This window comes from Myotis daubentonii, chromosome 1 (assembly GCF_963259705.1).
Source record: "Myotis daubentonii chromosome 1, mMyoDau2.1, whole genome shotgun sequence".
NCBI classification, from domain to species: Eukaryota; Metazoa; Chordata; class Mammalia; order Chiroptera; family Vespertilionidae; genus Myotis; species Myotis daubentonii.
In genome coordinates this window covers 2,216,792-2,242,817 of record NC_081840.1, presented here as the reverse complement: position 1 = coordinate 2,242,817, position 26,026 = coordinate 2,216,792, and the positions used below count along the sequence as shown (strand labels likewise).

General features: G+C 58.2%; 1 protein-coding gene across 2 annotated transcripts in view; it reads right to left on the bottom strand.

Annotated features, from left to right (window-relative positions):
* CLMN (calmin) overlaps positions 1 to 25,663 on the bottom strand; it is a 90,816-nt gene extending 65,153 nt beyond the window's left edge. Inside the window, exon 1 of one of the 2 annotated variants that reach the window (XM_059685876.1) lies at positions 25,467 to 25,663. In XM_059685876.1, coding sequence (XP_059541859.1) covers positions 25,467 to 25,548 — 82 coding nt within the window. In that variant the 5' untranslated portion in view covers positions 25,549 to 25,663. The remainder of the gene's footprint in view (positions 1 to 25,466) is intronic. The other variant, XM_059685875.1, reaches the window with a different exon arrangement.
* Between the last annotated feature and the right edge of the window lie 363 nt (positions 25,664 to 26,026).

Below are 26,026 nucleotides of genomic sequence, written 5' to 3'. Positions count from 1 at the left end.
CCTCCGGGCCAGAACTGGACCCCGGGCCCCGGTCTCCCACTCAGCAGCTGTGCAACCCTGGGGTCGTCCCTTCCAACACCCTGCCTTGAACTTGGAGAGAACCGGGATACCATGCTCAGTCGGAGGAGGGGCTGCAGAAAGGCCAGGATTTTACCTGGGCCCAGAGGCCCAGAGGTCGGCATGCCCTTCCCAGAGCAGCCAGGAGGAAGGCTCACACCAGCTTCCCTGCGTCCACGCACCGGGCAGGTCCGCTGCTGCTGGGAGCACATCTGGGATACGCGCAGTCTGCTCGTTGATGTTATGTGTTGACCTGACGGCCGTGCACCCAGATCTTTAGCCACACGTAATTCTGGGTGTTTCTAAGGAGGTTGTTCTAGAGGAGCTGAACGTGGAAATCAGTGGACTTTGAGTAAAGCAAACTGCCCTACAAAATGTGGGTGGGCCTCATCCAATCAGTTGAAGGTCTGAATAAAACAAGATTGAGCTCCCTCCAGCAAGAAGGGGTTCTGCCCGCAGGTGGCCTCTGAACTTGAACTGAAACCCTTCCCTGAGCCTCCAGGTACCCTACTCTTGGTGAGGCCAGCCTCCATGATCGAGTGAGCCAATTCCTTAAACTACATCTCTCTCTCTACCTATCCTGCTGGCTCGTCTCCGGAGAAGCCTGACTAACGCACACAGGGACGCACTGTGGCAGGCGCGCGTGCGGGCAGGGGAGGAGAAAGGCTCCACCCGGGAGTGGGGCCTCCGGTCGGCAAGGACTCGTAGCTGCTCCGGCCACCTCGGCGCCTCGTTTCCCGCCCAGTGAGCCCGGCGTCGAGCAGCTGCCGGGATGGGGATCGGGAGGAGCGAGGCTTGCTCTTCATGCTCAGCTCGGCACTGCGAGCAGTCACCTCCCAGCAGCCTGACGCAGGCAGGAGGAGGGAGGCGGGCCTTCTCCGGCCGTCGGGGAAGAGGACGTTCTGATTTAATGAATCTGAGTCTGCAGACAATCAGGTTTTCTCTATAGCAACAGCCCCCCCCCCCGCCCCCCAGCCTTCTTGGTGGCTGCCAGCAGCAAGCAGGCATCTATCTCCTGGTGAAACCCATCCCACACGCCGGCCACGGGAGGGGCTGCCACCGACACACGAGGCACCGGAGCCCTGCTGGGGCCGCCACATCCAGACGAGACGCAAGTGGGGAAGAGCAAGAAGCGTCACGGCCCTTCACCCGGAAGCGTGTAGGCGTTTGTGTGGAAACCCGCCTCCCCTCCCGTGGGTGGACCTGAAAGGGGTCGACGGCCCGAGCCAGGCCAGAGCGGACACACATCCTGGAGCTCTGTGTTCATATTCCGCCTTTCCCTCCGCCAAGGCCTGCCACCCAGGCCCCGTGGATAGCCGCGTGGACGCTTGCTGTGGCCCACAGGCTCTGAGTCAGGTCCGGAGAGGCCGGCATCAGGTGGATAACCATGGAAACCGTCTAGTCCAGCGGTTCTCAACCTGTGGCTCTTGATCCCTTTGGGGGTCGAATGACCCTTTCACAGGGGTCGCCTAAGACCATCGGAAAACACATATATAATTACATATTGTTTTTGTGATGAATCACTATGTTTTAATTATGTTCCATTTGTCACAATGAAAACACAACCTGCATATCAGATATTTACATGACGATTCATAACAGGTGCAAAATTATAATTATGAAGTAGCAACGGAAATAATTTAATGGCTGGGGGTCACCACAACATGAGGAACTGTACTAAAGGGTCGCGGCATTAGGAAGGTTGAGAACCGCTGCTCTAGTCTGTTAGGGGGGACGAGGGCTAAAGCCACAACGAATAACAGAGGAAGGGAGATTGTGGGGGAGGGAGGGAGGGAGGGTAGAAAGTGGTGATTTTTACTTTCCCCAATTTAAACTTAAATTTGTCCTTAACCTGGGCCAATTTTGCCCCCGAGGGGACAACTGGCAATTCCTAGACCGGGTTTGGAGCATCACAACTGGGGAGGGTGCTACTGGCCTCTAGTGGGCGGGGCCCGGGACAGCTGCTAAACACCCCTTGACACAGGGCAGCCCCGCGACACAGGGCATCTGGCCCAGCGACACAGGGCATCTGGCCCAGCGAGCCCGCAGGATGCGGCCAGGGCCCCGGCCTAAGCACAGTGGCGGGAAGGCCTTGCTGAAAAGGCGGCATTTCATTCAGCAAGTCCCTCTCTGAGTCCATCCACCTGGTTTACTTGCCAAACGGGGGGGAAACCTCACAGCGGGGAGCACAGAGCTAAAGCGGGAGGGCTGCCCCTGCATCCTCACCGAGTAAATGCTGGCACGCGCAGAGGACAGGACACCCAGCAGCCCAGGCACGAAACCCTCCGGGCGGAGCTCCCATCTTCGGCGAATGTCTTTCAGGGATGAGAGCCTCACGGCGATGCCGCGTCAGAGAAGAAAGGCTGGTGAAGCCTCTCCTTAAAGAGACGGCGCCTCAACGCCAAGGCTGTTCTCCTCGGCGCTGGTCATTGTAAACCCTCCGCTGAGCAGGGGCTGCTCCATGGCCCAGGCTCCGGCCAACAGGCTGCCCCCCAGAGGGCGTCCCCAAGACATCCCCGGTCCGCAGGGACCTCTCCCCGCCCCCTCTCGCATCCTGGCCCGTCACATATTCTGTTGGCAAAGAAACCGCGTTCCTGTGAGCTTCCCTGCGCCTCCGCGTGCCCTAAGTGTGACTAGGGCTTCTCCCTGACCGTGACGGGGGTCAGCGCCGTGTACTGGTGTCTTCGGTCGATCGTGCTCAGCGATTTTTCTCCTGGAACTTCCAGGAGGCACGCAGCCCGGCTGGTCCCTGGCCGCGAGGCCGCAGCAGCTGCGGACCTCAGGGCGTGTGGGGGACGCAGGTGGGTGGTTTGAAATGCAGGAGCTCATTTGTTCCAGCGGCCACAGCGAACAAACACCGGCCTCATGGCTGTGAGGCACCGAATGCAGACATCCTTGCGGCTCACAGAACGGACCCCCCCAGACCCCCGCCCCCGGTGTGGGGCGCACGGCGGCACGCCCTCAGCACGGGGGGTGTGAAGGGAGCACAGGTCAGGGCACAGACAGGCAGACCTGGGTACGATGCTGGCTCTGCCTCTTCTCAGCTCACCTCTCTGGGCCGCTGTGTCCTGTCGGTGAAGCAGGCGTTGTTTTACCTGCATCGGTTCGGCTTCATTTTGCTCCGGTTCTAAGAGCTCACGGAGGGGGCATTCGGCAAAGGGCCCGAACGTCTCAGCAGCCCAGGAATCATGATGCAGAGAAACGGGGCCCGGAGGGCGTGGCGCCGGGGCTCGCAGTGGAGGTCACAGGAAAGCACGCTGGGAACGCACTGGGCCCCTGGACTGCTGGCTGCCGGTGATGCCTACTGATCATTATTGTTATTACTATTACTATCCTCCTAGCCACCTGCCCAAGCCCTTGTGGCGGAGTCTTAATTTCCAAAAGAACAAGAACAATTGAAAAATAAAAGCGATTCCTAGCCGGCTTGGCTCAGTGGATAAAGTGTCACCCACGACTGAAGGGTCCTGGGTTTGATTCTGGTCAAGGGCAGGTACCTCGGCTGCAGGCTTGATCCTGGCACTGGTTGGGGCGCATGCGGAGGCAACCAATCCACGTGTCTCCCTCACATGGATGTTTCTCTCCCTCTGTCTCTCCCCTTCCCTTGCACTCTCTGTGGAAAAAATATCCTTGGGTGCATATTAACAAAAGGGAGGGAGGGAGGGAGGAAAAAGAAGAAAAGGAAAGGGAAGGCACCTCCTTGGTAACGGCTTCAGCGCCTGGAAGGGCCCGGGGCTGCGAAGTGTCCTTGGTTACAGATGACAACACCCACGGGCTGGGTAGGAGGCGGGCACTTCCTGTCTGCCTGGGCTTGGCTGGCCCTCCAGGGGCCCAGCAGCCTGGCGATGGCTCAGTAAACAGACTCCGCCTCCTGCCCATGGGAGTCTGCAGCCCACAGCCCTGCAGCGCCGCCCCTCTCCGAGCTAAGACTGGGACCGCAAGCTGCCCACGCCAGGAACGAACACCCAGGCACAGGCACCCTCCCCGGAAACGCCGGGAGTGGGCGCCTCTCACCCCCACAGGCTCCCAGGTACAGGCATGGCCAGGTCGGGCCCCTTGCATTGCAAAGAAGCGTCAACCCACCAGGTTGGTGATGGGGCGGGCGGGGTGAGATGGTGCTGGCCCCTCCCCCCCTCCCCCCCTCCCTCCCTCCCTCCCTCCCTCCCTCCCTCCCTCCCTCCGGAAAAGCAACCTGGTCTCACGTGACCCAGCGCCCCAGAAATAAATTCCCATCGCCTGTGACCCAGTATGTCTACATCCCGGGACTGGTCCTAAAAGATCATCAGAAACGGGGACGAGAATGGATGTGCAGGGGGGTCATCGCAGCAGACACAGCACAAGCCGCGAAACACGAGACTGAGGGCGCACGGCGGCCACGGAAACCATAAGGTGCTTCTCGTGCAGCCACAGCAAGGGCGTGTTGTCCATCCCATGTTTGAGGCGTGGGAAAATTCTGAGACCAGAATACAAAAGGGAAAACGGAGGGGTCCCTAATTACGTAACACACGGCCCGCTGAAATAGCCAATGGCGGTGGCAAGCATTTATTGAGCGCTTACTGGGTGCCTGGCACTGTGCCGGGGCCCGAGGTGTAACCACATGACGTCTTTTAGTTTCACTGCAAGCCTGTGAAGAAGTCCACCTTCAGGCCATTTCCCAGATGGAGGAGGGAGAGGATAAGGAGGGAGGGAGGCGAGAAGTCTGGCCCTTGGTAACGGCTTGGTAGCAAGGGCTGCCCAGCTCTCCAGGCACCCCCTCCCCGAGCAGCCAGGAGAGCATGGTCGGCCTGCCTGCTGAAGAACCGCAAAGGAACTGTCCCCCGCGAGGGCGGGGACTCAGGGAAGAGGCACAGGCGGCTCGGCCCCTCCTCCCACCCTGGGGACCTGGCTGGCCCCGGGCACTGACCACCTGGCACTGCAGCCCTGTTTGGTTGCCCTGTTCGGAGGCAGGACGAGGTCTTGCTCTGGGCTCCAGGGAACGGACACTGTGGGTCCCTGGCCTGGGTGCAGAGGAGGCCACAGAGCCTGGGGGGGCGGGGCGGGGGGGGGCACGGCCAGGATGGGTGGAACGGAGGACAGGCTGCTGCCACTGGGTGCCAGGCGCCTCCCTCCCGAGTGTGTCTGTGGGTCCAAGCCTGGCGTCAGGCCCGTGATACGGGAAAAACAAAGCAGAAGCTCAGAGGCCGTGCAGCTGGCCGGCGGCAGGGCCGGGACCCCCATCAGCCCGCATCACGGCCAATGGCATCCCCCCCAATGCACACTTATTCCCGCTCCAACAGTTCAGTGGAACACGGAGTAAGTCGCCCTGACCTCCCTGACCATCCCCGTGGGCGCACCTCTCTCCATTATCGCCACCTTTTCCCGATGCCTGGGGCCCTCCCCCTCCCTTCAGCCCGGCTCGCTACTGGGATGCTCTCCTGTCAAAGGGACATCCATCTTGGGGATCCTGCGGCCCCAGGGAATGCATCTGCCCACTGCCCCGCCGTTCTGCCCTGGCGTGCACAGTCTGTCCCTGCACGAAGCTGTGGGCGTCTGCAGCCCCGGCCCCACTCTGCCTGGTCTCAGAGCCGCCTCCCACTGGCCATGGGACCTCGGACAGGCGCCTAATCCGCTCAGCGCTCAGGCTCCCCGGTGCCAAAGGGGACGGACACCTCACGGTGCCGCGCTCGGAAAGGCACCAGGCTCAGTGCCTCTGCGGAGCAGACAGTGGTGGTGCCGGTAGCCGGGCCGCGGGCCTGTCGGAGTTGAGGGTGGAGTATGTACGGTTGGATGACTGGGACTTGGGTGACTCCAAAGTGTGTCGTCTCTTTACGGCGTTCTCCACAGTGCCGCTCAGCCGAGACACCGAGGGCAGACGCCACGCGTAGCTAACACAGTGGGAGTCCTAGAAACGGTCATCATGGGAAACGGAGCGCCCCAAGGGTCATATCCACATTCTCTCTTTAGTCTCCGTAACAAGCTAGAGAGAAAGGCGTCACTGTGCCCGTTTCACAGAAAGGAAAACTGAGACCGAAAGAGGTTGGAGACTGGTCCAAGGCTCCAGAGCAAAAACATGGCAGCACTGGGTGTTCTAGCAGAGACTACTGGCTGTCTTCCCCACCCCCAAGGCCTGTTCTCTCTTTCCTTCCCTGAAGGAGAACCACCCGTGCTAAGGTGGGCACTACAGACGACTTCTCAGCCTCCCTCACAGTTCTTCGCAAGCACAGGACCAAGTGCCAGCCAACAGGTGCAAGCGGAAATGCCACAGGCATTAGCAGAGCTAGCATTCACCCTGGACCCTTCTTGACTGTCCCTTCCTCATTCCTGCTGCCTGAAACTTAACGTAATGGCTGGAGCGTTCGCAGCCCTCCTGGCCACGAGGTCACAGCCACACGGGGGGATGGCAGTACTCTGAGCTAGGGAGCCGGGGCCCTCACAGTTGCCATACCAGCTTTGAACTGTCTGTACAGAATGCAGATGTTTAGGGCACAGTTATTCGGGACTTTCTGTAACTCACAGCTGACTCTAATCAAGACTGAGTCCGAGTTCCCCCAGGTCTGCCTCTCAGAGGGGGAGAAAGTAGAGGCAGGCCAGCTGGTGCGCTGTGGGGGGGGGGGGGGTAAGGGGGGACGCACCCTGGGCTCGGTGCCCGCGGGGCCAGATTGAAAGGGTGGCAGTCGGACTCCTCCCTGCGGCTCCCCCGGCAGGTCTCACTTTACTGGGCTTGAAAGGCGTCTGTAAAGTCTCATTTACAAGGGAAATCTATGCCCGGGGCTCAGTGGGATTCCTGTGGCTTTTATGGGGAAGAGATTTCAAAGATCAGTGAGACGGTGCGGACTTGCATCGGTGGTCACAGAGCCAGAAAAAAGCCCCTTTTGTGCGGGCCAGTTTCAATGGACACGCGGTGTCACCAAACAGGTGGGCCGGGGAGCTTCTCAGCCACCGGCGGTCCCCGCTCTCCTGCCGCCTTAGGTTTCCTGAGGCGCAACTCACACAGACCGTCACCCTTTCCCTGTGTATAGTTCTGTGAGTTTTGATGAACAAAGTCACGGAACCACCACATTGAAGATAGAGGATATCTTATCACCCCAAACAGCGTTCCTGGCACATAGTAGGTATTCAGTATGGGACATGCTGGTGATATGGTGGGGAACCTACTGCCATCGTCATCCACGCCATCGTCCACACTTTAATCAGCCCCCACCCGGAAGAGTCATGCTGGGAGGGAGCGGTCCCTCTGCTGGGGGGCGGGGGGGTGGGGTAGGGGGCGCGGGAGGGGCAGATTGAAGTATGGACAGGTTATTTTGATTTTCTGAATTGTATACATCATCCCATTAGGTTGAATGACTATCCCATTGATTGTGATCTCACTGGTTTTAGAAAGCACATTCTCTGTACCTGGGAAACAGGACAGCACAATTATCCTAAATTGTTTTAGTGGCCACAGAGAATGCGTTCCAGTTGACTCAGTGGTCCCAAGACCAGGACAGCGAAATTACTCTAAATTGTCTCGATGGCTCTAGATAATGAATTCCTGGCAACTCAGTGGTCCCAGGTTACCCAAGGGCTCTAGACCCAAAACTGTAATTTAGATAACATGCCTAAGTGTAACCCAGGTTACCCAAGGGGTCTAGATAATGTGTTTATAACATGCTGTTTAAACTGCTTTTTGCAAACTAGGTTCCTCTTTCCAGACCCGAGGGCTCTAGATAATGTGTTTCTGTCAATTCAGTGACACCCCCCCCCCCAGACCCAAACGTATAATTAACATGCTTAATTCTGCTTCTGTAAACTGCTTTTTTGCAAACCAGGTTCCTCATTCCAAACCTTGAGATGTACCAATACCTTTGTGATCTTTGCCTATATAAGTCTGGTTTTGCCACCATCTTATCACTATGAGATTTGGGAATGGCCCCTCGTAGTCCCGGATTGCAATAAATGTGACTCTTTAATTCGACTTCTTGAGGCGTCCTTCTGCGATTCGCGGGGTACATTACAACAAGATCTGCCTGGACTGGGAAAGGGGCAGGAAAAAGCAAGGAGAGATGGGCATGGGGGAAGGGAGGACACAGGCACAGGGCACGAGACCTGCTGTACCCCAAACACACGGAGCACGAAACAGGAGCCCCCAACGCCATGGGCCAGCGTCTGAGCCAACCCACGGCTACGTGGACGAAAGGGGCCACATGCTGACCTGACAGGCTCAGGGAGGCCTGCATAGCCGTCTTGCAGACTCAGAGACCTAAAGTCACCACAAAGGATGGTCTGAAATTAAACTTTAACTAAAAGCAGTGATGGTGGGCAGTTACGTCCTAGGCCAGTACCTTCACTGACAAGGTCAACCTTCACCTTAACGGAGCCTGTCTGTCTTTTTGCATCTATGATAACACACCCTTGAAATGTCTGGGTAACTTGTGACTTCCCTTTATCTGGAGCCCCTGGGGCACAACCTAATGTTCTGGGTCCCGGGACAGACACCACAGATTCCTTCATCATCGTGTTAATTGTTCCTGCACCCACCTAAGCATGTGTCCATCATTTTACTTTTTATCCAATCCCAGGGGTTTCCCTGCTCTGCTTTATCCCTCCTCCTTAGTCTGTCACCAATGAATTTCATGTAACCCACCTACGTCCCTCCTTTGATTGAAATGTATAAATACAGATGTAACCCCGCCATTCTCCGGAGCACTATCTCAATTCGTTGAGGTTCTGCTTCCCGGCATATGTCGACAGTTTGGCTCAAATAAACTCACAAAAATTCTTTACAGGTTTCAATGGTTTTTTTACATTAACAGCTATGGGGGGGGGGGGGAGCACCTCCACACAGCTAAGCCTATTTTATTCTTTTTTTTTTTTTTTACTATATTTTTATTGATTTCAGAGAGAAAGGGAGAGGGAGAGAGAGAGAGAGAGAGAAACATCAATGATGAGAGAATCATGGATCGGCTGCCTCCTGCACGCCCCCTACTAGGGATGGAGCCTGTGGGAAGCCGCCCATTGCCTTCACTGGCAGAGAGGTGTGGACAAGGAGCCGGAAGGCTGGTGGCCCTTGAGCCCTGGCAAAGGTCAGGGCTAGGCACAGACTGTTTAGTCCAGACAATGGTAGCTGAAGCAACTTCCCCACCAGATGGTCATGTCAATCCTTACTGATAAGGTAGTCTGCCCGATCCTGGAATTGCCTGCCTAAGGGCTATAGGTGGACCCCAAACTCAATAAAAAGATGGCGAGGCCTGAGCACAAGCGGAGTCCATCCTCTTGGGATGGGCTCTCACCTGGTCCCCAATTTCCAATGTATCTCTTGTCTCGTCTCTTTCATTTGTGGGCGGCCCCTCTTCCAGATCCTGAACCCTGAACCACGCGGGACATGAGGGAACATACACATCTACACAGGAGCCCACAACCCAGGAATGTGCCCTGACCGGGAATCGAACCGTGACCTCCTGGGTCGTAGGTCGATGCAGCTGAGCCTATGTTAAAGGAAGCGAATCGAAAACCCTTCGGCCCCTGTGATAACAGCCCGTCTATGGCTTGGCCGGGTGGGAAAAAACCAGCAGCCCTACTGGCAACTCCAAAGACACACTCGTCCTCACGCGGCGGCTCAGGGCTCTGCGCCCTGGGCTCAGGCCTGGCACAGCCCCTGACGCGACCTCTATGGGCTCCAGTCGGGGCAGCCGCGTCCCTGACCACGCTCCGCCCACCTCGGCGCCTGGGCCCACAGCTGCCTCTGCAGGGAACGTCGCCCTCCCCCTCCAGGCAGTCTTCGCAATTCAACCTGAACTGCCACCTCGTCTGAAGGTCCTCCCCGGCACCCGGTGGGGTCCCGTTACCAGACACGATAGTCCGCCATCCGGCTGTCCCCCCATCCCAGTGGGACTGTGGGCACCGAGGCCCCGCCGTGGGGGAGGCTGGGACCACCTCTGACCGGGGCCTGGGCGCCTGTCTGACACCAAGCACACATGCAAGAGGCTGCTGGTGACGTTAACTCCGAAATCAGCGGGCTCCGATCCGTCTGACTCAGAGAGAAAACAGAAATAAAGTGGCAGCATTGCCCGGCCGACGTGGCTCAGGGATTGAGCGTCCACCTACGAACCAGGGGTTCTCTGTCGGATTCCTGATTGGGGCACATGCCCAGGTTTGTGGGCTCCGTCCCCAGTGTGGGGCGTGCAGGAGGCAGCCGATCCATGATTCTCTCTCATCATTGCTGTTTGTCTCTCTCTCTCTCTCTCTCCCTCTCCCTTCCTCTCTGAAATCAATAAAGATACATATTTCTTTAAAAGTTGCAGCATCTGCACCTGACACATGAGTCACTTTCTGGAGGATAATCCAAAAGGGTCACCCAGGGTCAGGCTGCTCCGCCGGGTTTTTCCAACAACCGGAGAGAATTCGGTTACAATGGACGCGATTCACAGAACAACCATCACATCCACTGTTGATTTCCAAGAGCCTCAAAGCCGGAGCTTCGCATCAGAGCGCCTCTTGCGAGAGGGACACACGCCATCGTCATCACAGCTCAGTGTGGCCGAGAGCGGAGGCGGCTCTTTGGAGAAGCGGTTTCCCCCTTTCGTCTGCATACACGTCACCCTGCTGATTGGCCCAGGGTGAGGGGCAGCCAGGGAAATGAGCCCACAGGCCACCCGTTACTGACAAGGACCCGCTCCCACCGCCCCTCCAGGCCTCTTCCCGCCTGGGAGGACCGCAGCCCATCCCCTCTCTGCACTGTGGCTCAGAGACACGGCCTCACTCACCCGCCTGCACACCCTGCCCCTCCCCGCCTCCTCCAATCCCCACCCAACTCCAGTCCTGCTGCAGGACCTTGCTGGGTGGCTCAACCCATCACCCTTCCTATCTCCAATGGACCCCCAGCCTCCACCGGACAACTCACGGAGGGCTTATCAGCTACTGCCGTGGGCTCCACAATGTTATCCGAGTGCAGACACTACACCGGACCTCATACAGGAACTAACAGATGGCCGCATGCACATCAGTCAGCCGAATCTCTACCAAGTTCTTGACCACCGTGCCCAAGAAACTCCCCTCCTCCTTCATGTATCTATTTATTTTGTTAATCCTCACCCAAGGATATCTTTCCATTGACTTTTAGAGAGAGTGGAGGAGAGACTGAGAGAGAGAAACACTGATGTGAGAGAGACACGTGGATTGGTTGCCTCCTGCCTGCACCGCTACTGGGACCGGGGAGGAGCCTGCAGCCGAGGTAGGTGCCCTTGACCGGAATCAAACCCAGGACCCTTCGGTCCAAGGGCTGACGTTCTATCCCCTGAGCTGGGCCGGCTAGGGCTCCCCTTCTACTTTATAGAAACATTTATCCCAATGCCCTGATGAGCTTTGGACACTCAGCATTCACGATTTCATTGACTCTTCCAGACAACCCCGGGCGGGCGTCGCTATTATGCAAGTCCCGTTACAGAGCGACGAGAGCCGGACTGCACAGGGACGTGTCCATGGGCTCACGCTCCAAAGCCACACGTGACGGCGCGAAACGTCAAGCCCGCCCCCGGCGGCACACGCCTCCTCTCTCCACTGCGGCCAGGCGGGTGCTCCGGGGTCTGTTCTGTTCTTACTGACCGGCGTGTTTGCTCGACAAGGGCTTCGGGATGAAAGGGCATCCGTTCAGGGGACCTGGATGGTGCCGGATTGATTGGTCGTGGCTGGAATATCTAAAGGGCGTGTCCACGGCACTCTCCCCCCGGGTGAGCCAACCCACGCAGACATCTGGAAGATCGAGAAAAGTCGGCCTGGCTGGTCTGAGGCGGCTCGGGCAGGATAAACTTGAATCTGGCCACAAGCACAGCTCGACTTGAAAAGTTCGCGCCAGCCAGTTCAGCCCCAGGGAGCCTGTGTGAATGAACAACGTGGTAGATAAAAAAGGGAGTGGGAAACTGAGGAAATCTCCCAGAAAGTGGAGAAAAACGCCAAAGGGCTGTGAAATGGAAAAGGTAGGAATGTTAGAGAACCGGTCCGCCAGGACCAGGACCCAGATAAAGGGGTTCTGGCAGATTAGGGACAGCCCGGGAGCAGAAATCATGCTGGAATAGCCCAAGAACATTTCCCAGAGCCACAGGGCACGGTTCCAGATGCTGCTCAGCTAATGGGTGAGAAGAGACCAGCACAAGGCGGTCACCCTGAGGTCTCGGGCGCTGAAGACAAAAACGGGACCTTATTCCTTCCAGAGAGAACAAAGCCGGGCACACGAAGGACCAGGCAGGGCCACTCTCCCCCACCACAACCCCGCCACCATTCGGGCCCGCGACAACGACTCCCGCCTGAACTGGGTGCCGGCTGGTCCAGCAATGGAGAAGCGGAGAACGGAGTCATTTTCCCGCGTGCACGGTCTCAGGGCACTTCCCTCGGCGTCCTTTCTTCAGACGCAGCTGCTCCTGCATCCGAGGGGCTGAGCCGTCCAGGGAAACAGGAACTGGAGATCTGAGCCAGGAGACAGTGAGGGGAATCCCAGGTGCCGGGGACGGGCCCGGTGGCCGCCAGGCCCAGGTGTGGCGGGCAGCAGGCCCAGGCCCGACGGGCTCAAGAAGAGGAAACGGAATTTACCTGGTGCCCCTGACAGCCTCACCTTCCACAGCAAGAAACCGGAGCCCAGAACCAAAAAGGCAAGACTGAGTGCCAGGGCATGTTCCTCAGACACAGAGGAAAGCACCGACATCATCGGCTCAGAAAACCTGCCAGCGATCGATGCCCGCAGCAAATGGCCACGTGGGGACCCAGAGTTTGTCCTGCAAACCCGGGGAGCTATGGGTATGTGTGACGTGGCAACAGACACAGACACTGCTGAAGACCTGGACATCCCCGAGAGTTCTACCCACCAAGCGGGGCTGGGATTGTTCCTTCTCACAGAGAAGGTGCCCCCGGCTCCGACCGGTGCGGCCAGATGGTCCCAGTAGCGGTGCAGGCTCTGCCTTGCCCTGTGACTGCGCACTCATATTCACAGGGAAACTAAACACTCGCGGGGCCCAAGGCAGGAGGGTGGGCTGGGCCCTTCTTCACTTCCAGCGACGAAACAGGTTGCACCAAGGACCCGTGGTGGGCAGGACAGGCCCAGCACCCAACCCAGGGGGGCTTCTGGTCCCCTCAGGCAAACCCACAGGGAAACAGGCCAGCGCAGATAGCAGTGCCCGCCTGTCAGTGACAGTGCATCGAGGGTCACCGCAGTCCGACTCCTCTGCCAGCCCATCACCCCACAGGCTTTGTGGGGCCTTGTCCCCTTCATCCAATGCCCAGCGAGGCCATCACATGCCCTTTCCTGGCACTTGCCCGCAGGCCCCCAACAGGCCATCACCAGGCCTGCCAACGCCCCGCCTCCCAGGCCCAGGCCCTCAGCTTTGATGTGGAAGGTATCATGTTTTGTTTTGTTTTGTTTCGGATCAGAGTCGAGCTCACAGGCCAGCCGGCTGTGCCGAGGAGAGCCCACACAGTCCCGGCGCCGGTAGGAAAGTGAGCCCCCTGTCCTGACCAGCCTCCAGCAGGTGCCATGGGGCGTGGGGGCCCGGGGTCTCAGACGCCAGCGTGAGCATGAAACCTCAGACGTCCGCTCACTAGCTGCGGGACAAGGCAGCGTGGCTGAGCTCTGCCGGCCTCAGTGTCTCTGTCTGCAAAGTGGGGACATGACAGCAACCGCAGAGGGTCACGGGAGAATCAAATGACATAACGGAGACGGCGTGCGGTGTGGTCGTCGCCACAGGGTGACGCAGGATGAGGACCACAGAGCCTAGGCAGGGTCCTGTGACATCGGCTCCTGGTATTCCACGTCCTGTGTGTATCTCAGATCACACTCCACTGCATTTGGACTCCTGGGCAAAGAGTCTCTGTTGACCTGGCCGGCCCCCTCACCTGTCCCCCAGTCCTGCTCTCCTGCCCCTGGTCAGGCAGCCGCCCCGGGTCTCTGCACTCCCAGCCCAGGCTCAGTGCCCCCACCCTGGGCGCCCATCAGACGCCCCTGGAACCTGAAGGGCATCCAGCTGTGCAAATGCCTCCCAGACGTGTCTCCCTCCCGTAGGAGCAGACAAGAGCCCCTTGTAATTCACGGCACGTTAGATTCCTGTTGCTGCTGTGACAGGTGACCACATCCTCAGTGGCTTAAAACAACAAGAACTGATTCTCATGGCCCAGCCGTCCCAGATGGGTTTCACGGGCTCACGTCACCTTGCGGGCAGAGCCGCGTTCCTCTGGGGACTCCAGGAGGGCATCTGTTCCCTCCTCTCTTCCCGCAGGAAGCAGCCGGCACGCCTTGGCTCACGGCCTCCTCCCGTGGCGGCTTCACTCCGTCCAGTTTCCCTCGCACACCTCCCGCCCCCGCGGCCCCTCCTCCTCGTTCTTATAGGGGTGCTGGTGTTAACCAAACACCTGGGTAACCCAAGGTCGTTCCCCATGTCAGCATCACTCACTTAACTGCATCTGCAAAGTCCCTGTTACCAAGTCAGCTACCATATGCCTAGGTTCTGGGCATTAGGCTGTGGTCATCGGTGGGGGGCACCATTTTGGCCAACAGTTGAGAAGACCTACTTCTCTTGGGGACCTACTCGGGGGTGGGCCCCAGAGAGTCCAGGGGAGGCCGCTGTGAAATCCACCCGGCCGGGCGCAGGCGGGGTCCTGGGAGACCACCCTTGGGGCAGTCAAGGTCGTTCCCTGCGGGAGGAGCCTTGCAGACAAAGGTGCCGGGTGGGCGGAGAAAGGGCATGGCCTGTGGGGGGAACAGGAGACCTCTGGGTGCAGCTGCGTCCGGTTCACTCCAGGAAGCCTGGAGAAGTGAGGGGCCAGAGCACACAGTAGGCTTCTTCCTGAGACATGAAGAGAGGAAGATCTCTAGGCGGCAGGGCTGACGCAAGGGTGGGGGCACGGAGGCGGGAAACCTGGTCCCAGCCATGACGGTAGGATGCTCACAAGAGCGGGCAAGAGCGGACAGGCGTCATGGGACTCAGGGCCAGGCCTGGTGGCCCGGAGGGCAGAGGTGAGTGGAGGACGCCCTCTGAGGTTACGTCATTTCACCACCAAACTGGCAGGTCATCTCCGTGCCCCCTCTCCACCCCTCGCCCCAGTTCTCCACTAGAAGGCCCCAGAGCGCCGCTATTGAAGTATGTCACCCCGAAGAGGATTAAAAATAGTTCAAAACAGCAGAGGGATATAAATATCGCAAAGGACCCTGCCCGCGTGGAGAGCCCCCGGAGAGGCCAGCAGGAGTGGGCATCCTGTCCTCAGAGCCCTAAAGGGCCCCCGATCAGACCCCCAGTGACCCCAGGGCTTCTGCAAATCCCCCAGGTCCTGCCCGGCTCTTCCTCACCCTCCGGGGGCTGTGAACTATCACCTCCGTGCAGCAGGCATGACTGGGCTCAGGGAGGGCAAGAAGGAGGGGGAATGCCAAGGGCACGGCCACCTGTGGGACCACCTCCAGGCACTGCCCCAGCCCTGGCACCAGCCACCACACACTGCCCGCTCCCTGCTTTCACACGGCCTGCCCATGTGATTCCAGATGTTTCCCTGCCCCTCCCCCCGCCCTTAAAGCTGGATTGGGCCTCCCTCCCTCCCCCGCAGCACCCACCTGTGCACCCCTCAGTCCTAACACCCTCCCCACAGCGCACGGTGCGGCGGCCCCTGTGTCCTGGGGACCCCCGGAGTGTCCCGTTCAGCCCTCCATCCCGGCGCCCAGCATTTTGGGGAGACTCCGTAAGGGCTATTGATGGAATGGCCAGGCTTCCAGTGGGAGAGTCCATTTCTAAATCGAGGACAGAGCCCACCCACGCAGGCGTCAGCCCTCTGAAAACAAGGCTGGCCGTGGCACAGGCGGCACGCGTTCCTCCTTGTCGCGTGTCCTGAGTCGGGTTCAGCCAATCAGGCCCCTGCCGCCCTGCCGGGAGCGCCTGGTTCTCACGCTCACAAAGGGGAGAGAGGAAGCACTTTGGCCTTGTGGGTACTTCTCTGTCACCACGGAACCGCCACTGCAGTACAAATGCAGCCTGGACAACTGCAAACGGACGGACACAGCTGTGCCTCAATAAAACTTTATTCAGAAAAACTGTCAGTGGGCCGGATTTGGCCCGCAATTCATAGTTTGCCAATCCCTGCTCTGATTTAAAAGAGAAAAAGAAAAGGAGATGAAGCAGTGAGGGGGGAAAATGGCAAACATTCTATTTTTTAAAATATATTCTTATTGATTTCAGAGAGGAAGGGAGAGGAAGAGAGAAATAGAAACATCAATGATGAGAATCATTGATTGGCTGCCTCCTGCACACCCCCTACTGGGGATCGAGCCCACAACCCGGTCATGTGCCCTTGACCGGAATCGAACCCAGGACCCTTGAGTCCACAGGCCAACGCTCTATCCACTGAGCCAAACCAGCCAGGGCCCGGCAAACATTTTTTAAAGCCGGACGCGTGACCTTGGACGCTGCCTCTAAGTCCTTCTGTGACGGACACAGTTTTAAAGCAGAGGTGCCGAGATCGGGGAGCAATCAGAAAAGGTTGCTATGGGAACAGGGAGTTTACTTTTAATGGCTCAACCACTAAAGAGACAATGACTTTATTTTTCTCGCTTTCCCTTGCAGACAGAGCAGGAGGGCTCTGCCCAGGGCCTCAGCTGTTCAGTCAAAAATTAAATGCCAGAGAGTCCCAGGGTCGGGGAGGGCCGTGCCCATCATCAGGGCCTCTTCTTCCCGCCCCCCTCCCCTTCCCGCCCCCCTCCCCGGGCCGGGGCTGGTCAGAAGTCCCGCCTCCCGGGAGGCTGCTGGAGGCAAGGCCAGCAGAAGCTCCGGTGCTAACAACTGATCCTGTGGGAACCTCTTCCCAGGCCACCGCGGGAATGCGGACGCCACTCAGTACTGACAGGCCGTCTAGGTGCCCGGCTCCTGCTTCACCTGTGCCCAGGCACCTCCATCCCATGTGCGCGGGGGAAGGCAGGGGCCCCCCAGGCACCTCCATCCCATGTGCGCGGGGGAAGGCAGGGACCCCCCAGGCACCTCCATCCCATGTGCGCGGGGGAAGGCAGGGACCCCCCCCCAGGCACCTCCATCCAATGTGCGTGGGGAAGGCAGGGACCCCCCCCCAGGCACCTCCATGCCCATGTGCGCGGGTGAAGGTAGGGACCCCGCCAGGCACCTCCATGGTGAAGGCAGGAACCCCATGTCCCTGGGCACCTTCGACTGTGCCCAGCTAGGTCAGAGCAGGGGCTTTTCACAGAAGCTATCATTGATCCAGAACAAACCAAGAATGCTCCTCGTTTCCCGGTTCTAGTTTTAGGCAGGGCGTAGGAACAGGACCTCAGGGGGAGTGAGGCTCCAGCACTTGACAGTGAAAGAATCCAGGAACACTGCCAGCTGCGCTCAGCAGTGCCCAGCGGCCCACACCGCCGCCCGCCCATGTGTGCCAGGGACCGGAACGCGATGGCTTTCCGTGGGCAAGCTCTGTCCTTGTGCCACCTTCCAGGGGGCCTGTTGGAGCCTGACAGCCCAACCCTCTCATTCTGTAGAGGAGGAAACTGAGGCGCAGCACATGGGAAAGGCTTCCCAAGATCCACAGCAAGTTAGCAGCAAAGCCAGGGCAGACCCAGGCCTGAAGCTGCGCCCTGGCTGTGGGCCCCCCCCCCCCGCCCCCCCCCCCCCCAACACACACACACGACCTGCCCCGTGGTTGGGGATGAGCCGCCTGGAACATGGCTTTGGAGGGCAGAATCCAGAGCTAGCTCAGCTCCCTGACTCGCCTCCGGCCAGGCGGAAAGTGTTCTCCAAGGTGACTCATCCTTGGGAGCCAAGCACACAGCCTGGGGCAGGGCCCTGCCAGGCAGCAAGTTCCTGGAGGGCATGGAACCTCTGCATTTGGTTTTCTGTGGTTTTTATCCCAAAGCCTCCAGCACCCACTGTGCCCTCCAAGCGCCCTCGCGGTGCCCCCAGGAGCCAGGGGAGGCGGAAGCGGCCAGCAGCCTCCTGGGCGCCTCTGCTCGGGGTGCGGGATCACTGAGGCCTCAGTGTCCGCCCTGATGCCCCTGCTGTGTGCACAGGCCGCCAGGAGGGATGAAGGTGGAACCGGAGGGCAGGGTGCTGGGTGGGGGGGTGGGGGGGTGTCTGTGGGAGAGGAGGCTGGGGTGGCACCCCAACCAGAGCACAGAGGGCCTGGCGTGCCAGGCTGAGGGCCTTGGACTTGACCCTGAAAGCCAGTGCAGCCCAACCTTTTGGTCCATCGGGATTCATGGACGATGCTGTTAGTCCTGGGGAGGGCCCAGTGAAGGGGAGCAGGGCCGTGTGTTGGGGGGCTGGTGGCGGGTAGACTGGAGGGGACTCAAGGCCCGGAGCCATCAGAGGTCCCTAGGGAGTCGGAAGCACCCAGAGAGGCCTGCAGTGGCTCTGAGCCAGTGGAACGCAAGGAAGAAGCGGCAACATGGCGAGGGCTGACCTTTCGACCACACAGGCACTGCCCTGCTGAGCCGCCTCGGGGCTCCCCCACCACTCCCCTCCTTCTCCACAGACGCCGGGTGCATGCAGCCGAGCTGCTGCTCAGCCCTGGGGGTCCGACCTAACAGCCTCCCCCAGAGGCCTCCCAGCCCCCAGCCGCGGGCGAGCAGCTCTCCTCCGGCTTCGCGGAGCGTGTGCGCCGGATGCGTGGGCTCGATCTGACCTGGTTTCACATCCCGGCTCCACTTCCAAGTCCATGACCTTGGGCAAGTCCTGTCACCTCTCCACTCCCGCAACACACACCAGCCTCGAAGGCTGGGGGTCGCATGGAAAGGAGCGTGAGCACCGGGCGCCGGCTCAGACAGGGGCTTGCCCCCCTCCCGCCACACACACACACACACACACACACACACACACACACACACACACGGCTCCTGTCTGCTAACCCAGAGGTACTGCTTCCTAAAAGTTCTAAAGGAGACACTGAGGCAGGGCTGGGAGGCTCAGCCAGCAGAGGTGGGCACCCGCCCTGGCTCCCCCAGAGCCTAGCCCCCCCTCACTCCATCCACCTCCAGCTCTGGATGCCGGGGAACAACGAGGTCAAAGTTCACAGCATCCAAAGCAGCCGGCACCAGGGCAACAGGAGACAGCCCCAAGCTGAGCTGCCAGCGGCAGAAAATCCCAGCTCAGGCCTGGCTGGGCGCCCGCCGGCTCCAGCTCCTTACAGGCAGGGAAAGTCCCGCCTGGCACCGCTGTCCGCAGGGCGCCAGGCCTGGCGCATGTTGGCTAAGTGCACAGAGAGGGGCTGCGAGGGTCGGGGGTGGAGGGGGCTGTCACAGGAACAGGAGCACCTGCCAAATCCCGCCAGGACACCGCCCTTTGACCCAGGACTAGTGGCGCTTTCAGCGGGACCCCCAAGCCAGGTCCCGGAGAGAGGGGGGGAGCTGGAGCACCTCGCCGCCTACAGCGCAGCCCGGTCACCGGCTGCCCGTGGCCACCATCCCGCCCCACGTGGCTGCAGGGAGGCGGGCCACCAGGTGGAGGCCACCCACATCCTGCAATTCCGTTTTCCCCGAAGGGAAGGTCAGCCGTGGGCCAACCCCGCTTCCTTGCAAGGGACACTGCGAGGCGGCAGAGGTGGCCTCTGCCCAGAGGGACACAGCGGGCTCTGCCAGGGAGCCCTTCCTTCACGCCCTCTGTATGCACCACCAAGTGGACACAGCAACAGGGAGGGCCTGCCTCTGCCCAGGGGTCATACGGCCAGCGGCGTGACCCGCCCCGGGGGAGGCCACGCTCTCTTCCCGGCTCACCTGACCTCCAAGGCAGCCAGAAGGCCCTCCTCCCCACCCCACTCCCGGGGGGTGATCTGGCGATGCCACAATCCTACCCACGTGGACTGCGGAAGGGCACAGTTCAGGGCCATAGAAAACAATTCAGATGAGCAGCTGGGCAGAGGTCAGATGCCTCCACGTTAATGTACACATACAGCTACAGAGAAAGGGGCAGCCCAGCCGGCGTGGCTCAGTGGGTGAGCGTAAACCTATGAACCAGGAGGTCACGGTTCGAGTCCCCGTCAGGGCACATGTCTGGGTTGTGGTCACCAGTAGGGGGCGAGCAAGAGTCGGCCGATCCATGATTCTCTCTCATCATTGATGTTTCTCTCTCCCTCTCTCTTCCTCTCTGAAATCAACAAAAAAATATATTTTTTAAGAAGAGAGAGAAAGAGGTAAAGATATCCGTATGCTCCTGAACCATTTTTCCTGAAATGCAGGGTCCCCGTGCCTGCCCCTGGCAGCACCTGGTCCCAGGACGGGTGAGTCTAACTTTGTGAAAAGAATCGGAACGGACTGACCCGGACAGCAGTTACCGCCTGCGCATGGAGGCCCTATGATTACAGGTTCGTGAACTCCCTCTGTGCCCGCCCTCCCATCACCACGACCACCGGTGCTCCAAGTAACACACAGCTTACAAGACACCCCTTCTGCCTGGACTCCTGCTCCCCGGACGGCTCCCGCCCACGGCGCGCAGATGAACAAGGCCGCGCCCACCGCCCACAGAGCTGACCGCCCGGACCATCAGGGCCTGCTGACACCCATCAGCTGGTTTGGGCAGATGCTCTAGGCATGGCGTGGGCGCCTTCCGGGTGTGGCCCTGCGGTTGGGACTTCCTGAGCACCACAGAGATAAGGAGAGAACATGTCTGCTAACATCCAATCAAGAGACAGGGAAGCCCAGGGAATAATGGAGACAAAGAGAAGACAGATTACTGCCGCCACTCCCTCTCCCAGCCCCTTCTCAGGGGTGCCGGGCAGAGCAGCAAAGCTGGGTGCCCGGGACCGACAGCTTCTTCCACTCACAGTAGCCCGAACTGCGAGCACCCTGAATGTCCCTCCCCGATGGCTGCGCACACGATGGACCTGTGCACTGCCTGGCCCAGGGCTGGGAGCGGGGACTGGCACAGGCTGGGCACCAGCAGGTTAGGAAAATGTTCCCACGCTGGACGGCTGTGATGTCTGCACAATGCTGTAGCCGCACTAAAAATGACTGAAACATACACTTAAAACAGGCGAATTTTATTATATGTACATCACACCTCGGTAAAGTAGTTCTACAGTTTCCCCCCTCCCAAAGAGTACTGAAACAAGCAAGCAGTGGATCCACTGCTCCGACATAACGGGGAAGAAAAAAGGCCAGTGTCAAAGAGCACGCACTGCCCAGGTCAATGTACTGGAGAGTTCCAGAGGCAAGACAGCAGCAATAGAGATCAGAGCAGTGGCTGCCTAGTGTGCGTGTGGGGTTGTTACTGACTGGGGAGGGCGAGGCGGCACCCACCCAGGATGGTGGAACTCTCCTGCATCTTGATTGGGGTGATGGTGTATCCACATGTAAAAATTTGTTGGGCTCATCCTTAAGATTAATGCGCTTTATATAAATCTATGTAACCTATTCATATAAAAGGCTGTCTGTCCTTCCCACCGACCAGTAGCTATGATGTGCACTGACCACCAGGGGGCAGATGCTCAACGCAGGAGCTGCCATGACACCCACTGGCCATTTAAAAATAAACAGCACCACAGATGGTGCAGACAAACCAATACTTGGCTTCCCCCAAGTGGGACACAGGCCTCGCCACCATCCGGGGTGACACCCCACCCAATCACAGCCAACGCTGCCGAGACCCCATGGTGCAAAATGCAGCCCACATCCCAGTCCAGCCTGGAAACGGTCGCTGTGGGCGCCAGGTAATGATGTCACATAGCAACACCCGCTTCCTCTCCCTAGCAACTAGCCTCCTTGGCTAATTGATGAACAAGGCCGCACCCACCGAACACAACTTGTTCCGCCCAGGAACACGACTTGTTTTACAACCAGGTGCAAACATTTTACAGTTTAACCAAATGTTCGTGCAGTGTTTTCCCACGCCTCATCTCATTTGATTCCTGGAGTAGGTAGAAAGGAGACTCAGTAGAATCCTATTTTCTTTTCATTAGCCAGAAAATGGAGATTTAGAAAATTTAGAAACTTGGCCCAACTGAAAAGAAGAAATGGAGGAACTTGAAAATGACTTCAGGTTTTCTCACTGCGCAGAATATAATCAAACACTGCTACAGTTAAATATTTTGCTCTTTTTTCTCCCTGTGTGATCTACAATGATAATCTGCTTCATGTTGATATTTACTGCTGTGTTGCTGACAATTACCTGAAAGAGAAGTTGGGGTGCTTCACTGGGCTGGAAAAAGTTTAGCTAAATCAGAAAGCAGGTCTAATTAAGCAATTTTATCTATATATATAAAAGGCTACTAATAAGTTGACTCACGCATATGCGATACTTATAAAACTTGCTGGCACCAATCACACGCATGTGTTTCCATCTGTCATTGTCAATCACGAATTTGGTTGACACTTCTATTATAGAGAAAGGTGGAATAGCGATATTAAAATATTTCTTCTAATTAATTTCCTTTCAATGTGCACAAATCCATGCATGGGGACACTAGTCATATATAAGATGCATATGAAGTACATACATAAGTTTAAAAGCTTATTATTTTTTTAATGGCAAAGGTTTTGATGCTCAAATTGTAACTGGCATTGCTTAAAAGTGAGGACAGTTCACTGGTAACTGAGAGATAGGAGCCCACCAGTGAACTCCTATCCAACCTTCAGGACCCATATCAAATTATCCCCATTTGGCGAAGCCTTCTCTCACAGTTCTACTAGGAGTACCAGTTAATAATGCAGATTTTTTTCAATAGATGGAGTTACACATATGTTGATATATACGCAATTTGATATCTATGCTATTTTGTTGTATTGACAGCAAGCTTCAAAACTTCATATATCAAATTTGCTGAAGGTGTTAACATCATAGATATTTTTACGCTTAAAAATGTCGAATTTCATGCCAAAAAAAAAGAGCATTTGCGGGAAGTTTTAATCGATTACTTCATTTTGAAGAAAAAGTTGCCGTATACTTCGGGAAGCTTATGGTGAACATGCTCCATCTCAAGATACTTGTGAACGCTGGTTCAAATGCGTTAAAAGTGATGATTTCTATGTGAAACACAAAGAACGCCCAGGTCAACCGAAAAAGTTTGAAGACCAACAATGACAAGCATTATTGGATGAAGATGCGTGTCAAACTCAAAGACAACTTGCAGGAAGATTAAATGTTGCTCAGCAAACAATTTCCGACGTTTACACGCAATGGGAAAGATTTTAAAGGAAGGAAAATGGGTGCCACATCAACTGAACGAAAGACAAATGGAAAACCGAAAAGTCTTCAGTAAAATGTTGCTTCAATGGCATAAAAGAGAGTCTTTTTTGCATGGAATTGTGACTGGCGATGAAAAGTGGATTTATTTTGAGAATCCCAAACACACAAAATCATGGGTTGATCCAGGTCAACCATCAACATCGACTGCAAGGCAAAATCGCTTCGGAAAGAAGACAATGCTCTGCGTTTGGTGGGATCAGGAAGGTGTGGTGCATTATGAGCTTCTAAAACCAAGTGAAACCGTTAATACTGATTGCTACCAACAACAAATAATCAATTTGAACCACACTTTGATCGTGAAACGACCAGAATGGGCCAGAAGACACAGCAAAGTAATTTTGCTTCGTGATGACACACCAGCATACACTTCAAAACCAGTTAAAGACATTAAAAGATCTTGCCTGGGAAGTATTAACCCACCCACCGTATTCACCAGACCTCACTCCTTCAGAGGAGCACTTGTTCCGATCGATGGCACACGCACTTTCTGAGCAGCACTTCAAATCATACGAAGAAGTGGAAAATTGTGTCTCTGAATGGCTTTTCCTCAAAACAAGAAAAGTTCTATTGGGACAGTATCCACAAATTACCTGAAATGGGGAAATGTGTAGCTAGCGATGGACATTACTTTGAATAAAGCACTTTTGATGTTTCTCTTGAAATGATTGTTTTCTTTGATTACAAAGTCCGCCATTATTAATCAGTACACCTAGTAGGTATAACTAACTGCTCACATTGCTGAACATCCCTTCACACTGGGAGCTGATCCTAGAGGAATGCAGGAAGCTGCACCAAGAATTGATTAGAAGGTGTTTATTAAACACCCACTAGTTGCCTAAGAGACACACACACACACACACCCTGACAGCCCAAAACAGATGCCATCTCAGCAAAAGGTATTAACTGCCAGCCCCCTGAATAGGGTGTCAGCTCTGCGGCCACATTATCAAAAAGAATCATTTTCAACATCTCCAGCCAGATCCTCCTCCTTTTACACAAATCACAGCCAGAGGGATCGGGGGAGCTCAGAGCAAACTCCTTTCCACTGGCCCGCCCCCCTCTCCGCTTTAGGTCACCTCTGCCTGCGCTGTCCTTGCCCAACCTGGGGGTGGAGCTGGTCCACGTGGGCCCAGAAACATTCCACCGGGTGTAATGTTTAAACTTGACTGCCCAGCCACCCCCAGCTGGGGCTCCCTGCCCCGCCCCCAAGCCATAAAGTCATGCCACCTGCTGGGGGCAGGGGCAACAACCCCCCAAAACCTCTCAGTACCGGCCTCCCTACTCCCTGGGAGCCACCCCAGCCTTGGAACCTCCGGAAACCCAAGTCCGAGGGGGAAACTGCTAAAGCACCTCCCCCTGCCCAGGTCCATGTGCACGGAGAGGGGCCGGAAGTGGAACTCTGTCCAGTTCTGCGAAGTTCATGTACGAGAGAGAGAGAGAGAGAGAGAGAGAGAGAGAGAGAGAGAGAGAGAGAGAGAGAGAGAGAGAGAGAGATTGGAAATACACCTCCAGGCAGAGCAGCTTTGTTTGAGCGGGTGGGTTAGGAGGTGAATGTGGGTGACTCTCCCCTTGAAATATTTTTTGTGCTCAGTTTCCAGCGTGAACAAACTCCTTTGCAAGACAGATGAGCCTCGTCCCCGGCGGAGCCACCCAGCCCTGGGCAGAGGCGGGCACCTGGGCTTCTCCTTCGCCTCCTTTCGGGGTGGACTCCATCCGGCCCAGTGGGCGGGGCCTCTCGCCCCCCCCCCCCCAGGGGAGCGCGGGCCAGGGGAGGGGCAGCTCCCGGCGGAGCACGACCTGACCGGCGGGGGCGGTGCCCTCCTGAACCCCCAGATCAGCCCGGCCCCCTGCTCCCAGCCCGCCGGCGGGGGCGCCGTCCCGGTCACCCCGGCCCCAGGGGTACGGAGGAGGGAGGGCACTCACCCGGGGCGCACGGAGCCGCGCCTTCTCCTCCCCTCCCGGACCTGGGCCGCCGCCCCCAGCGCCCAGGACAAACTTCTCCAAACTCGCCGCGGGGGCCGGAGGGGACTCGCGACGCCCCGCAGAAAAAGGGGGACCCCCCAAACCACGCACGTGTGCCGCCCCACCCCCGGAGCCGGCGCGGCGGGGGCTTGGGGGCGGGCGCTTCACCCCCTCCTCCCAGCCGGTGACGGATGCGGGGTCAGGACCCGCCGGGGCGGCGGGGCTTGGCGGCGGGGCGGGAGCGGCTCCAGCGACCCCCGCCCGGCGCCCCTCGGCGGGGGCGGCGCTTACCCTGCAGGTTCTGGACGCGGATGTCGCTGATCTGCCCGATGAGCTCCTCGCGCTGGAACCAGTCCCACTCCGGAGCCGCCATGGAGCGCGGGCGGCGGGCCGGGCGCCGGCGGGCGCGGGCGGCGGGCGCGGGGAGCCTGGCGGCGGGCGCGCGAGCGGCACGCACCCGGCGAGGGCGCCGCGGAGCCGAGGAGCCGAGGAGCGGCGGGCGCGGGCGGGGCGCGGGCGGGGCGGGCGCGTTCGGGCCGCCCCCGCCGCGGGCGGGCAGCTGGCGGGCGCGGGGCGGCGGTGCGGGCGCCCTGGCTCGCACTCACTCCCCCATGTGGGGGCGGGGGCCCCGGGGGCGCTGGGAGGAGCGGAGGTGGCGGCCGGGCGCGGGCCGGTGTCCTCGCCCCGGTGTTTGTTGGGGGGATTGTTTGTGCGCAGACGGCGGTGATGAGGCGCGGGGTCCCGGCCCCTAGATTGTGATCTCAGGGGGCGGTGGGCCGCGTGACGCCACCGCGAGGTGCGCCCGGAGCCCGCGGTCCCAGGGCCTAGTGCTACCCCGGCGCCATCCCTGG